This window comes from Branchiostoma belcheri, unplaced genomic scaffold (genome assembly GCF_001625305.1).
Source record: "Branchiostoma belcheri isolate BF01 breed outbred unplaced genomic scaffold, Haploidv18h27 scaffold15, whole genome shotgun sequence".
Classification (NCBI taxonomy): domain Eukaryota; kingdom Metazoa; phylum Chordata; class Leptocardii; order Amphioxiformes; family Branchiostomatidae; genus Branchiostoma; species Branchiostoma belcheri.
The window spans coordinates 4,146,624-4,162,981 of NW_017802935.1; the positions used below are offsets into that span (position 1 = coordinate 4,146,624).

General features: G+C 43.5%; 1 protein-coding gene across 11 annotated transcripts in view; it reads left to right on the forward strand.

Moving 5' to 3' along the window:
• Positions 1–16,358, forward strand: part of LOC109465440 (protein Wnt-6-like) — a 19,767-nt gene extending 3,409 nt beyond the window's left edge. The window contains exons 1-5 of one of the 11 annotated variants that reach the window (XM_019762711.1): positions 2,300–3,302; positions 4,917–5,224; positions 5,436–5,474; positions 8,904–9,175; positions 14,198–16,358. In XM_019762711.1, the coding sequence (XP_019618270.1) occupies positions 3,226–3,302; positions 4,917–5,224; positions 5,436–5,474; positions 8,904–9,175; positions 14,198–14,659 (1,158 nt within the window). In that variant the 5' untranslated portion in view covers positions 2,300–3,225 and the 3' untranslated portion in view covers positions 14,660–16,358. Of the gene's footprint in view, positions 1–2,299; positions 3,303–3,904; positions 4,531–4,916; positions 5,225–5,435; positions 5,475–8,903; positions 9,176–14,197 lie in introns of those variants that run through there. The other 10 variants (XM_019762716.1, XM_019762718.1, XM_019762712.1 and 7 more) reach the window with 10 other exon arrangements.

Genomic DNA, 16,358 nt, shown 5'->3' on the forward strand with positions numbered 1-16,358 from the left:
TTTACCAGGATGCTTGCCTGATATAAAGCACCTTAACATCTTATTTCAAGATGACGATATTGGAATATAACGGAAATTAATGTTGCGTACTTTTCCAACCTGGTTACCAGAACTATTTCAGCTGCCGAGTCCTTTTCGTCCTGTACGCAACTAGAGAAGAGGACGAAAGAGACTCGAATGCTAATATATGTTTGGTAATCGTGTTCAGTTTTCTGGTGTAGCCTTCATAGAAAGGGGTTAGAGGACTCAATACAATGGGCTTCACACTATACGATGGGAAAACCCCTGTAAGACCAAGTGAACTGCGTGTCTGCTCTGTAAACCTACCGTGATAGTTATCCCGGAACAACATGAGCCATTAAGATTCCCCTGTCATCGTTAAGGTTGCCACTGTCACTGTCTTTCTCACAGCAGCTAGTGTGCAATCCACACGGGATACACATAAAATTCATCGCAAAACATGATTTAGAGATCGATGAAAACGCCATTAGGCCATGTTGATTTGATTATATGGATGACATCCTCTGGGAGTCCCAAAACTGATGCGCGCGTGCGAATAAAAAAAAAGTTTTGCAAAAAAAAAGTTGCTTTCATTATGAAATCTGCGTGGTCATGAAGGTTGAAAAAATGACACAGAGTATGGTTTGGTGAATAATCTACTCTTTAAATTCATTTCTTTTTACATTTTCGTCTTTTTTGTTTGATTTTGGCATTTTGCGACATTGGTATCATTTTTGAATATTCTTTTTGCAACTTACGGTATATATTTGCTCATTTTGCAACTGTTTTGTACGATTTACAGTATGGTTGAAAACTTTTTTTTTTGGAAACGGCCGAAAATTCATGCGCGCGCGGATGTCATCCATATAATCAAATCAACATGGCCTTAGATACCATGAGTCATTTAGCACTTTGACTCTGAGAGGCGGATAGTTTACCGTTTCCTCACCACTCCTTTCATAGCTAACCTTTGATGTGAAAGCAATAGGTCTTAAAGTATTAACCACGCAAAAAAGGATAGCCACAAAACTCTAATCGTTACGTCATCCTAATGTAGGCTTTCCTGTCCAGTTCTAACCTTCGGCAATTATAGTTGATGCGCATGCCTGAACTCGTGACGTCATCATGGGAGTGACATTCACAACTTTGATTGGACAAAATTTGAAATTCGAACCGTTACAATATTCTCTCCAAGCTTGCAAGAAAAAAAAGCCCGGCCCTGACGCTTTGCCAAAAAATTCTCCTTACGTCAAACAAGTCTACGTCATCGCCAATATGTATTCCTAAAGGGATTTTCCTGCTAGAAATCGCATTGCGTCAAGAAGACCCTTCTTGTTCACTGGGTCACACATATTATTTTCGGTCGGTGCTCGCTGTCACTCCCACTCACTCCTGAAAAAACAAGAAAAATCTTATAGAACGCATTGTTCAGAGGTCTGAAACATTTTGCTATTAAGGACCACGTATACTACTGTAGTAGTTATCAAGGCAACGCCTATAGTTACCATGGCAACGCCTATACTCAAACTGAAGAAATTCATGAAAAATCAAGTCTGTGAAAAATGTTCTGGAAAACGTGAATGTCAAGCAGATAATTTCTCCCCTGATGTTTTCAGATGTTATGATAACTTTCAGAGTCTTTTTACGTATATATGTTATAATAGTGAAAGTGTTTCAATTTTGTTGACACCACAAAAGATAAAGTGTATACACAAAGACCTTACGCGCTCAGTCTGTAAAAGCTGTGCGATGTCAGACTTCCTTATTTGAGGTCCTCAGAAAGACCAGGACGTTCTGTATGCAGTAGATCTGTACCTATTGTTCCCCAAAAGGGCGACCAATAGCCGCATACAGTACTCTATAGGGAGGACCCGTGTCTGCAAACATGGCCAGGGTTTCCGCCGGGTTGGATCTGAAGGGTTTGGAGAGCTTGGGAAAATAAACCCACGCGACCAGCGCAAACACGGCTTATCCTAACTCTCAGCCATGGTCTTAAAAGTTAAAGGCATCGAGTGCGATTTCAGGGCAGCAAAACTGGACATATTCTGAACAAGGCAATTTCTTAGTGATTTTGACACATACTGCTTCACATTAGCACATTTAAGATTTAAAATATTTGACAATATCGCTTAAAGCGAATGTTAAGGTGTCGCTACATCCCCTGTGTCTGGTGAAGAGGTATAAAATCCAGTCATATTATACTGGGTAGTGAGTTGCTGTTATAGGCCTTTCATTGAAGATCCATAAAACAGGTAATAGAAAAGGTTTAGCTAATTTATGTCTTGTCAAATTAGAGAATGACTCTTCAGCTATTTAGAGCTATTCTTTTGTGAAGTCAGGTCGTCAGTATTCGTTAGATCTCGGTCTGTTTGGCACTTTGATTCGGTAGCCTGACGTCACGGTCGCCATGTTTGTTCTTCAATATGGCAGGTCCTGGAGGGCAAAGGTCAAGTTTGCCCCCTGCTTATCACCATAATGTCCGACACACTGTAGTGGACAGCGGGTACAACACTGCAGCACCGCAGGGCGTTCTTTGTGCAGGACAAAGCTGTCATGACCGTGGGAGAACTGAATTATAAACAGCAAAGGCTGCAAAAGAGCTGTGTCCCTCCAATCCGCAGTGTCACCCCCGTCTGTCAAAGCGTGTCAGCGGTTCTATGGCTGCTAACGTCCCGGTACGGTCTGCCCTTTCCAGAGGCATTGTCCACGGAACATGCTCCGCCTTAAATCGTGTCTCCCGCCGACGAAAAACTCCGCCTAAGTCCCCACCAATTGTCATTCCGGCATTGAACACCGGTTTTAATAGATTGATCTCCGTAGAATCGCCAGACTTTGGTTGCCTTTGGGAATTCTGATGCTTTAAGATGAATTGGACAGGAAATCTATTAGGAGCCAAACCGTTACCGCTTGGAAACTGGGAACATGCTATAAGTTCAATTTTCTCGGCCAAGTAGCCGCCTCGATGACGTATAGACCCACAAAGTGATTGACACGTCGTTGCCCATTCAGACCCAATGGACCAATCACGTCTTCTTAATTTGTTCATATTGATTATACTCCAAACAAACTTCAAGTGGCCATGTAAATAGATGAGATACAACACGGGACCTGTGGATATCTCGGGCTGAATTGCGAGGGTTTGTGAGGGGAGACGTAGCGAGGACCGTCGGTGGGAGGCGCCCGGGCGACCGCTCAGACCTGCCGGGGGAGTGTCGGTGTGCAGTCATGGCCTCAGCCCAGCTCGCGTTCACCGTCTTCTTCTTCTATCTGCTGTGTCCCACGAGCATTATCGGACTGTGGTGGTGAGTAGATCCCTGCGTAATTAGCACGTACAGACTTAATTGTTGCACGAGGTGCTTGTCAGTTGTCCCAGGGGGGAGTACTAGTACGTAACGCCGCCCGTCTGTAGTGGGGTGTCGTTGGGGACGGAGGGAGGGGGGCATGGCTGTGTGTGTCCACCTTGCAAGCTTCTACAGTTTTTCAGACACGGCTACATATTGGTGTCCTGCTTTTCAGCCCGTGGCCATATTCAGATAATAACTTTTGTCTGACGTTACTTCGCTCCGAGCGATGTGTGTGCAGCGGCTAAAGTACAATAGCCGCGTTGATTCGCCAGAACACCGGCTCCCCTAACAAGAAACCACGGCCTTGTCTACCGAGAAACTACAGGCACAGCTCCCCTGGTCGCATACATATTCTCACAGATACATGCAAGAATACTCAGCGTATGTGGCAGTGGTACGCAACGCCGGGCTTGGACAGTAACGAGTAACAAAAAGACGTTAAGTCCTAAAAATACTTATCCCTTGTAAAACAACATAGGGATAGTCGCTGACAACAAGGTCTTGTCTTGTCGACATATCTTCTTAGATCATAACAGAGATAGGGAGAGAAGTGACTCGTGTTTGCGGAAGATTTCGTGCACCACTCTTGTGACTAGAAGATCGCATTGCCGCCCTCTCCCTTCGCCATTGTCCTGTCGCTAGAATATTCATGCTGGAAACCCATGGGGAAACGATTGGTTAATGCCTCGTAAAGACCAAAAACGATAGCAGCCCTTATCAAAACGAGCCCTCGGGGTAGTTCTGATAGCTTTGAGTGCTTAAAACACTGCACAGAAAGGAGGTCTCCTTTTACCGTAGGCCCTGCCACTGTTCGCCTCGGCGTTTTGAACCTCTCGACCGGTCTTTGTTTGGGACGAAACGCGTTAACGAGAAAATTGGTGTTGAGACAACAATCGTGCTAATGTGAAATTCAGTAACTTAATGACGGGGATTAGGAAAGGATATGTTGTTCTTCTTGTTGACGACGGGAGGAGACAACAGGCGTGTTTACCTGCGTGCGAGGTCGCTGTGTGCCGGGCGGGTGTTGAGGAGGTGTGCCGGGTGGGGGGTCCATTTCGCCGGGAGGACAGACTCTCCTATCCACGGCCGTCAGTCAGCAGAGCGCGTGCAACCGGGCAGCTCCCAGGGCCAGCATGCGCCTATGTGAAGGCTTACAGTTCCTCATCCTGTGGGTCCAACTCTCGCAGTAAGTGTTTCAGCAAAATTCCGTACGGCGTAAGCACGCGTGGGGCTGGTTTCGTGTAGCAAATTCCCCCTGTTTTAGATGTTTCGACCAATGCCTGAGACCTGGCCATATGCCGGGCCATGTGCGGCTGACGTCCCAAACAACAGTACACTCACACTGGGTGGTTCTCCGAACGTTCTTAATTCATCTTAAGGTTTCAATATTTGTGGTGATGTTTAAGGTGTTATATTGGTTATTCAGGTGTAGTTTAAGCATAGTTTGGTACTGTTTTTGCACTGTCGGTATTGAGACCGTCGACTTGATGATATGATGTAGTGTACTACCGATCTCCACCGTATATATATAAGAGAATCCCTTTGTGATTTTTTGCATGTTCCACATGGAAGCCCCTTGCACTTAGTGAGTGCTTCCCGTCTCCCCTTCTCGCCACCCACTGACTGTAGGGCCGAAACCTTGAACCAAATTTCCCACAGGGCGGTGGGCAGCCCGCTCGTAATGGACCACCGGTCGATCTGCAGGAAGACGCGGCGACTCATCGGCAAGCAGGCGGAGATCTGCCGTAAGGAGCCCGAGATCGTACAAGAAGTCATCAAGGGCGCCAAGCTAGGCACGGGCGAGTGCCAGTTCCAGTTTAAGGAGAGAAGATGGAACTGTTCTACTGCTGATAAATTCTTCGGAAGGATTCTTATGCAAGGTCAGATTTTAATAAGTATAAATCTTCTAATAAACAGTAAATTTATTGCCTTACTAGGTAGATGTTAGGCTTTGCTTTTTCTTCACATAAATGCTGTTTAGGTTGTGTTTTGAGAAGTCTTTTCACCCAAAGTGTGTTAGGACCCATGTTAGTTAGGATTCAGGGCCAGTGGAGTTATGGATATATTCTGTTTTTTCCCAATCTTTTTCAGACCGCGGAAGAGGGAACGATTGGTGGCGAAATTTGCAAGGTTTCTAAACTTCCTTCTTATATCTAATCCATCCCCTTGTTTCTGTCAGACGACCAAAATATGTGTAATGTTGCTACCAATCTTCCAACGATAGTCTACATATAGTTCGAGGCTTAGAACCTGTTTAACACAGTAGTTGAGTGATGTTTTTCTGTTTTGTTCAGTTCGAATGAAGTTTTGTTGTCGATAGATACAACCATCAGGGAGGAAGAACCAAATTTCCTGACTTTCTTGAAGTGTTGTATAGTCTGCTCCTCAGCAAAATCTTAAGGTCGTGTCCTTTTTTGTGTTGTGACGACACTCTTGATGATGACAATAAATTTGCGTTGCGTGTGTCCATAACTCTACTGGCGACTTCCTGACATTCTTGCCCAAGACGCATGAACTTGGTGCCATTAGCACCGTGTTGTTGACGTGTTTTCGGTGACTTCTCAAAACACGCACCTACCTCCTGACACATTAACACACGGCGTATAATTGCGTGTAGCCACATTAGCTGCTGTCCGTAATTAGCCACATAAGCCTTTTAACCCACTTTGTCACTTAACTATTAATTACATAGTGTGTGTTTTGTAGTATGTAGTGCTTAGCTGCATTTTCTACCTCTGTAAAACACAATGTAGCCTCTTGGTGTAGATTGCAGTACGGGGTTTGAAAATAAGGTGCAGATGGGGTATCTTGTGTTCGTATTTGAGTGTGGAATTATCTTGTAACAATTCTAAATTGGACGATATTACAACACATTATCAGCTACTAGTACTTGGGATAATGAACCAGATGCCCCATGGGAATTCAAAATGGCGGCCCCTGTGCGGACGCCATGACATCTGTCACCTGTATCCCTGGTTTTTCTGCAAATCTGAGCAGAAGGACGGGCGAGAGAGAAGAGTAAACTCGGGTGTAGAAGCCCGTGGGTGGGCAGCCACAACACGGCGTGTTTGTGTGTTTGGTGCCGGCGTGAGAAGCCAAGCATGGCTAGGTTGGCAGAGGGAAGAAAAAGGCCCCGAGCGAATTCCATGTCGGATGCCTGGTTGTGTGCAGGGTGCCCCGGTCCCCGGGCCTGTTGTGACAGCCGACGCACACAGCCACCCATGCGGCACCAAAGGTCAATCCAACCCGACATCAATATGGTAACTTTGTAGCAAACTCTGACGTCTTCATTTCAAGGCACGGACCAGCGAATATCCCAACATCTATACAGCTTTCCATCAATAAGATTCAACACCAAAACCTTGCAAAAAGAGTCAGAAAAGTCTAGTATTTACCTCAGCACACCGTCGCATTGATACAAATGACACGAAAAAAATTGACCGTGTGAAAGCTTTAAAGGGGAAAGGACGTAGACAGAGTTCATGTGAGGTTGAGTTGAAAAATGACACGGCTGGATACCTGCGCTGATTGTTGTATCATACCTGTTATTGTTGTAGCTAGGCGCGGTGAGATAGCTGATGGTTTAGATGTGATACTGTGTTAGTGGCAACTTAGTGCCACAACAAAGAACCGACAAATCCCACAGTCTAAACTGTCTTAAGAGTCGGTTCAGGGTGTCAAATCTCCAAATCACGACTTCATCATTTCGGGATAACTCTATATACCTTAAGTGCAAAACAGTGGCACATAACCTAGTAGCAATAATAGACAATGATGTTTAAAATGTTTTTGACAATAGGTCCGCATATTCCAGCAATGATAGGAGACCCCAACAACTGACTCATCATTATCAAATATAAAATCATTACGAATAATTTTAAGTTTGTGGAATGAAATATTGGACTTCTTCAGTACACTGAAAACAATACTTCCTAAAGACAACCTGCTACTCTACATATTGGTTGAAGCAAAGCTGTTAAAAATGTAGATTTATAACCTTATTGGTTAATACATATGAAGCTTGTAGAATGAAATATTGGACTTCGCCAGTACGCTCACAATATCAAAGCTATCAAAGACAACCTGCAACTGTACATATTGGTTGGCACAATGTTACAGTTGGTGTATATTTTCACTGTGTTTGTCTCACCTGCCTAAATCATAGTGACAGAAAGGTCAGCTGTGATTAAAACAAATATGTCTCTCCCTACGGGTGGTACTGTACTACCGCCCCGGGCATCAGTATTGTTCAGACAAATCTGGAATGCTATCATATAAGCCAGCCTTGCTTTTCTGATGGGGCTATCTCAGGGTCTGGCTTCTACCTAGTGAGATGTGTTACAGAGAAGGTGGATCAGTGAGATTAACGCGTGGAAAGGATTAACATGAGAGTTAATCCTGGGTCTTTGTTCCCTTTGTAAGCCACTGATTCTACCCGGTAAGAAATATGAACATGTGACCTGTTTTTAGTGGGGGAAGTATTTAGGGCAAACTTACTACCGTAACATGGACGATTTCTTCTCACCACAAAAACATTTTTTTGTTTGGCAGGCAAATGTTCTAATATGACAGATGCTACAGATATGGTTATGCTGATGTTAGAATACAGTAATCTCCAAGCAGATCCATTAGGTGGCTAATGGTCACTCTTTTTCCTATGGTACAGCCTTCCCACCGTAGGATCTGCTTGGAGACTTGAATACAGGTATTAAGTACAGGTGTAGGAGAGTCCAATGGGTTGACAGAAAATAGAACATCTGACCAGGTAGATTGAAGAGTTAGCCAGTCATACGAGTACATTTCGTATCCTACGAGAGACTAAAACTTTAGGAGGACGACACAGAAGAATCTACAGGTTTTCTGTTATGTACACTGTTGATAGCTCTGTTATGTACACTGTCGATAGCTCTATTTCATTTCACAGGTGGGAGGTTGACTTGTCAGGTGTTTTGTCTTCGCGTCTGTTTGCACTTAACAGGCAGCGTTTTGTTCTAGTGTTGATGTTTTTCAACCCTGTGTTTCCCTGTGCCACCCTCCTACTTAGTGACTCACCGCCTTGTTGTAGGTTAAGTTTGATACATTGGTGAGTCCAACAAACAACTGGGTACCTCAGAGAGGGACCAAAAACCACTGGTCAATGAGATTATCAAAAGATCATTGGAACGCCTTGGAGATCATAAAAAATCAGTCAAACCTCCCATCCCAGAAGAGAAAGGAAAGCAAAACAGGACACATGCATGTAGCCAAACGCGTTTTGTTTCTGTTTATGTAGTTTTGTGTAGCTAACACGATTTTACAGTTGATGTCATAGGAACAGAGTAAACTACCGCGGATAACTAAGAGTTGTTTAGCATTGTCAGAAAGGGTGTTGACATTGACTATGTGTTCAAGAGTGCTTGAGAGCTTCTTGAAAAGGACTGAGCGCTGGTAGCCGTATTGCGCCGGCCTGCGAAGCTGGTGTGTTACGCCGAAGGGCGGTTATTCCGGCTATACCGATACAGATACAGTATATAGGGCAGTGCAGTAGATAATGAGTATCTCCTGTTTGACGTCCCACAGATATACGTGAGACGGCGTTCGTGTACGCCGTGACGTCAGCCGGCGTGACGTTCGCCGTGACGCAGTCCTGCAGCATGGGCGAGCTGCTGCAGTGCGGCTGTGACTACCAGATGAAGGGAGAGAGTCCGGACGGCAGCTGGGAGTGGGGAGGGTGCGGGGACGATATCGACTTCGGCTACACCAAGTCTCGCGAGTTTATGGACGCCCAGACCAGGCACAGATCCGACATTAGAACACTGCTGACGCTACACAATAACGAGGCGGGAAGACTGGTGAGTGTCAATGATACTTCTTAAAGGCGTCCAGTGTAATTTCAGGGCGTCCACACCGGATGATTTTCAAAGTAATTTTCTGGTCATTCTTCTAGTGTAGTGACTTGAATCAATCCGATCCCATAGCATGCTGATATCTGTGTGGCAAACATGTGATGTCGCGGATAGAAAAGTTTGCTTGTTTTGTATCGTGGACTGGGCCAGTGAAAATTTTAGGTTTTATAGACCAGGGCTGTATGTACAAACCATGCACTACAGATGGAAAGTGTCATTGGCTTCATATACCAAAAATTTTCTCTTTCATCTAAGGTGGTCCCTTTTTAAGTCAGTGCAATAGATGATGATTATTTTGAAATGAAAGATTCGTCTGAAGCGAAACTTACCACGACCATGGAGGTACAATTTGATCCATGCCACGACAAACGGATTTGCAATGAAAATTCAAACCTTGGCGCCAGAACTCGTGGTGCTAAAAGATGGAGTCTTATCTGTGGAGAGGTGACATGTCTATTTGCCCGGAAGAACAAAAGCGCCGCAGCGTTCAGATATGCTTTCAAACACGGAGAGATAGCATCAGAGTTACCCGTCAGGTAGGAGCGGTAGTGTTTGAAGCTAAGAGACCTGACAACGTCCCCACTTACACACAAATAAGGACTCCTGAAAACTATAGGCAGGAGATTCCTCATATTGAACTAACCGGAAGGATGGGAAGAAGAGATATCTTTTCATGTGATCAACTTGTCAATTTTCCTGGATGATCCTAGACAAGGATTAGCGTTGTAAGATTAACATACGGAAGTCATAGATTTCCCAAAGCCTGAAAAGAACTTAATGATGTTCAGATAGAATCTGACTTGTCTATGGTAAAAAAAAAAACTACATCTATCTAGCTGTTCAGATTGTCAACGTTTTAGCATGGTTCTAGTTGTTCAGTACAGATCTTCAAGCTGGCAAATTGTTACAAGTTTTCCTAACATATGTTAGCAAAGCAAAAGAAATGAATGGAAAAGAAAGGAAAGGAAAGGAAGGGAAAGAAATACTCAACTATCCTACACTGTAGCTTGCTTAAACGATGTCGGCAGTGACCTACTTTTTCTGTGACGCAAATCGTACCATTTTTCTTTACAGGCAAAGAGCAAGCGTGATTTTCAAAGGTGAAATACTTTTTTTCAATCGTAAACAGTGCACGAGACCATGCTCTCTTTGTGTACCATTGTATCCACGCGTATTGTCCGTATAGTTCTTGTATGTACACATTTACGTCAATGCAAACACTGACGCCACGCCGACGTACTTTTTCCTTTACAACTTCCACCCCTGTTAGGAGTTTCCCATATAAATTCCACCCAGGAAATAAAAGCCTGCTTCCTGTCTTTTATCGAGAAAGGCCCTCCCCGTGACATTTGCTAAATTTAGTGCAGCGACTAAAAATAGACCATTGGAATGAAAAAAGGGGTATGATTATGGTGACGTGTATGACGTAGTGACGCCGTGGTGCTACTGTAGCTTCCACGGTTACCATGGGAACGAGAACGGTGGGCCAAACCGCGTGGCCTGATGGGACAATAGGACAGACGCCATCGGACGACGATGGCCCCGGCGTTGCCTAGGTAACAGACTGCCGGCCGTACACAATGTCAGACGTAGGAATGGAGCGAGAGAAAAGAACGAGGCGCTACAAAGTACCGCAAAAGGTCGAGGTTTTTTGTACCACAAGAAAGAAGCCCAACTTGACGTGTTTACCGTCACTTATGGCACATTCAATCTCAGTTTACCAAGAGCTAACAGTACAGAAAAACACTCTTAAGAGAAGAAGAAAAAAGTCAACATTTCACCGATTGTTGAACTACTATAGTACATAGTAACTACTTGAAAACACATTGGGAACATTGTTTTGGAGCAGAGTTGATAGACTCCAGTTAAAAATAAACTCCCTACACAATTGCTGAATTGGGTGTTTAGATCCTAGCAAATTGATTTTTGATGAGGCTCAGAGACTCTTGGATGGTAATGAAGGTAATGAAATTAATTGGTAAAGACAGCACTATTCGCTGAACACGGTGAATGCATTTCTACTGCATCTTTGTGTCTATAAAAGCCATATGTAGAAAGAGTAACTGGTACATTTTATAGTATGCTCGTATTAAGCATGGAACAGACGTAGGAGTACTACTACTGTACTAGAAGCTTCCCTAAGAAGTAAGATGCGTTTTTGTTTTCGGGTCATGTAATGAACCCTCTTCCAAACTATTGGAACAGTTGCTACTTGCTAGCCAGAACCAGTCGCCGTGTAAAACTGCGTTGGTGGCATCTCCACAACAAATGACATCGTTATCGTTTAATCCGGCGTTATCAAATCATAATACAAGGTTGACCCGCTCTAACTCTCCCGGTTTCTCGGTATTCTGCCGCCTAAGGCAGCGCTCTACACGTAGATCGGCTAGAAAGGCATTCCAAGCATAGGCGGAGATTGTGTAGAAAGCCGCACGTTGACGTTCAAAGGTAGCACACAAAATGCACGCATTGTCTGACATAAGTAGGTAGAAAATAGATAAGCCTGATTAGTAGCTCATCGTGTACAATAGGTGGCGTGTGGGGCCTTGGCTGACGGGAGATGTGTGCCGTCCTTGTGGTCTTCCGTGTTTGACATTTACCACGGATCCAGGCGATTGTCTCGCCGTTTTGTGTCATCAGTTAATGCATGGATCCGCGTCTTTTTCAAAGGCGAAAACCCAGATAATTTTGCTGCCTTTGTTTCCATGCCTGACTTGTCCTCTCTCTGGGTCAGTGGCCTTGTGTTAGGCCGAGAGAAAAGGTAACGAACAAGTGAAGGATCAAACGGATTTCATCAAAAATGCGATGGAATATGTTTACCTTTAATTTAGGCTTAACGTTACTGATGCCACTCTTTTCATATGCATAGCTCTCAAGTCTGGAAAGTCAGTCCAGATTTTCCCGCCAACAGACACGAGTTTGATTGACAAGTGTTTCAGACGACTAAACTCGCCATCCGCAATGTGAGAAAAAAAAACTAGTTTGCATGCATTATTTTAGCTGGTATACGTTAAAATTAACGTGCAGATCGTTTTTTAAAAGCTTATTGAAACAAAAGTCCAAATTTGAGCTTATTGGAACAAAATATCAAAGCAAAAACAATATCTTTTATTTGGACGTGACAAGCTCCGTGGGGAGGGGGGCGGTCCCAGGAGACTCAGTGCCTGCCATACGACAGGTGCAAGTGACTAATTATGAAAAGCCGTGACTAACAAACTTTCTCATGCCTGGCTGCTGTAATCGGCAGTCCTTTATCATTCTTATTAACCGTGTGTCAGTCTGTTTCCGTCACATACACACAGTTTTCTTCCTCTGTCAAACCCAGCTGTGATGGCACAGCAGCTGCTGATATCCCAGCACACTTAGCGCGCGGTAGATCTTCAATCCATGGGGGGGGGGTCTCCAAGCAGAGGTCTAGGCTTTTTCGGCTTATTTTAGTCGAGTTGTAGGCGTTTATATTTCCTGTACTGATATCGTTTTTTACGTCTTTTTACGTCTACCTTACGCTAGCCCAAATAGTAACTGTCTGGCAATGGTTAACCGTGTCCTTGGTCTGGCAAATAGATGTAACTGATTGTTGCCGCAGTGGCCAACTTGATACTGTCTTTGCAGAGCAGCCCCAAAAAGTTCTGCTTGCTTGGAGATGAGGGATTTTCCCTGCTTGAACCTTCAACTTACTGTTTTTTCTCTACCATTAAGCCACAGGAATATTGTTATCTTATGAAACTTTAGTAGTTGTACCACACCGCTTGCTCCCTAGGTGAATGAGAGTAGCTCTTTAGTGCGCGAGACATTTCAAGACGCCAGATCGAAAAAAAAACTTTTTACTTTACCTACCAAAGCAATAATGGCAACAATGTCCTGTGAAAACGCGATGTAGGGGGTTATGTATAGGGTACGCCGTGTCAACTTTTGTGGCTGAACTTTTCTTTCAGAGGGGCTAACATGAAAGTGATTACCATTCTTCCCCTTTCGCTTCAGCTGGTTAACTCTTTAAACAGCTTCTCTCAGTCGCCAGTCCATTACGTGTAACGTAGACACCCCCTGTGGGGAGCGTGACAAATGTCGTGAAAGGGGGGACACTGAAATGTCAGCTCTCCGGAGGGGTTGGCGAGCGAGGAGAATGCGAGGAAATTTCGGGAAAAAAGACGGTTTGATTTGGCAAGGCTGAAGCGGATGCTTGGTCTTGACTCCTGGGTGCCTAGGAGACAGGAGAAAGTTGAAACATGTATCAATGTGCACATCAGTCGAGTTGGAAATAACAGACAGAAATAAGTTTGCCAGTTACGTGGCCGGCTTCACAAACTCAATGTCTGTAGGCAGATCTACAGATATTTACAAACATTATGATTTTCCTTACCAGTTGATAAGATTTTGTTTGATTTATGCTTGTGAGATAAGTTCCATTGATATGCAAATTCCTTTCGCTTTAACTTATTTATGTTTGGTTGGATTCTTTATGTTACCTTATGATTAATTGCACACTTGTATATAGTGATTATTTTCTTCTTATTTATTATTGTATTTTATCCTCAGTTACTTTGTTTGTATTTTACTATGTTGGGGTTTACCCCCCAGGTATCATTGAAAAACGCCGACAAGGCGATATGTATCACCTGGATAAATAAATGAAATGTAAATGATGAAAAATATGGCCCACAAAGACCATGATGGATTGACACTCATCACCATCATCATCATGACCGGTATTTGAATATTTGAAAGTTTATCAGTTGATAAGTGAAACAGTAACAATCAAAACCAAGCCGCCAAAATGCATTGAAAATCGAATAACAATGTTCTTTATCCATAACCACTTGTTTACAACAAAGAACCTTGATATTCAATCATTCACCAACTTGATAAAATCATCTACGGATGCATTGAAAGTTTCTCCAAAGAGAAGTGTGAGTTTTTACGGTTCATCTTCATGTGAACTTATGATGTTTCCTCCTCTCTCGTTCCCAGGCTGTCAAGAACTTCATGCGGACGGAGTGCAAGTGCCACGGGCTGTCCGGATCATGCGCAGTAAAGACGTGTTGGAAAAAGATGCCGATATTCCGGGAGGTCGGAGTCCGGCTAAAGGAGAGGTTTAACGGCGCGTTCCAAGTCATGGGATCCAACAACGGCAAACATCTCATACCAGTCGGGGACACCATCAAAGCGCCCACCGCGGAGGACCTCGTGTATACGAACGAGTCGCCCAATTTTTGCAAAAGGAACAGGAAAACAGGGTCGCAAGGGACCAAGGGAAGGGCCTGTAACGCCACGTCCATGGGAATCGGCGGGTGTGACTTGTTGTGCTGTGGGAGAGGGTACAAGGAGAGGCAGGTCGTGGTGGAGGAAAACTGTAAGTGTCGCTTCCACTGGTGCTGTGTAGTCAAGTGCTCCAAATGTACGGCCGTCAAAACGGTGCACGAGTGTTTATGAGCCCTCCCGTTCTTCTTGGACCAATGGAATTCAGTATATTCTCAAGCTTCTGTCCACTACTGACTGACTACACGTGTAGCTGACCACGCTTGCCAAGACGGGACGGAGGACACTACAGTCTACAGGGACCTTCCACAATGATTCTGAGGCCCAGCCCTTCTTGGTTTTTAAAGCGAAGTGAGATCGACCCTAATGTTTATGTGACTACGACAAAAACACCGTCTTTTCTCTCAAAAAATATTTCTTCAGTCAAAGAATTTCGTGGTGATTCGGCCTGAGTGTGAAAAGCAGATTGGTTTGGTTGATTAACTCCACGTTGATTTTCCACAAAACCTGTCATGAAGAAAATACAAGCCTCTGCACACAGTGATTGACTACATTTTATGATATAAAACTGTAGCAAATTGTGTGTAGATATAGAATGTTGACAAGCTACTATCACAATGAATTACAACGTTTCTTGATTCTTTTGAAAGTTCCCAATAGCTCAAACGACTAGTTCACAAAAAGAAATCCTTTGAGCAAAAGAGGTGTTTTTTTCTAACTGAGCAAGACCCTACACATCATGTCAGTTATAATGTCGATAAGCACATTATGATAACATTCAACGAAACTACGTAAACGTGGTTTATCAGCTATATACTACTAACGTCCATTTGAAGTCGGTACTCTTCTGGGCATGGTGTTGTTAATATCATCTGCCAGTACAAAAATATACCAGCAAGGTTGCATGACTTGATGGAAATTGTGAATTTCCTTCATCCACATTCTGGTGAAGTTCAGCTATCCTGCTACAAATGTTTTAAACGCAGAGTTCTAATCTCCAAAAGCTTTTAAGATGTTTTATCATAGTATAATCTGATGCCATACTTCAGGCTAGCAGACTAGCCACTTTCAGCAACTGTCCTGAAAGTCGAGCCGACCAGCGCTTTCTGAGTGCACCAAAACCTCGTAAAAATAGCTGTTTTTACAAGGTAAAATTAAGAACATCCAAACCTATCATTTTACCGGTAAGTACTTGTACTGTTCCTCCCTTAGTGTCCCGGATGTCCCAGGTAGTATACCGGATGTTCGAGGGATGTAGAAGGAGATTTCAAATATACATTTCTTCATGAATTCATTGATGTAAAATTTGTGTGGTTCAGGCATTTCCATCTCTTATAGTCCCTTTTGATTCCCAACGTCACTTTGCAACATTGTAGTTCCTTCCAACCTATCTAATTATCATAATTTATTCACGAGGACAGCTTCTGTCTCGCATGTATGATAAAGACAAGTAAGAGAAAGAAGCAAGCTTCTGAGTTTTGTAAATTGATATTTATTTTTGTTAATGCAGCTGTTATTTCTCATCGTTGTAAAAATGCGCAGTATATTTTACTCGTTGCTTGAAATGCAATAGATACTGTACTGGCCAACCGCCTAGAGAGAGAGTAGCTGTTGACAACGGAGGGAGGAGAAAAATGTTTGTAAACCTTCAGCATATATTAGCATAAATTAGGGTACGTCAGTCACCGAGAAGAAGAGAAGATGTACAAAAAACGTATCTAATCATTTCGTCGTTTTTGCTTTTCGTATTTAACGAAATGAGATGTAAATAATGTGTCCGTGTCCAAGTTGCAATGAATCACCAAAATGACTCGTTATGATCGTATATTTCAAAGAGATTATTTATCAACTTGCAAGGTAATAAAATCTTTTA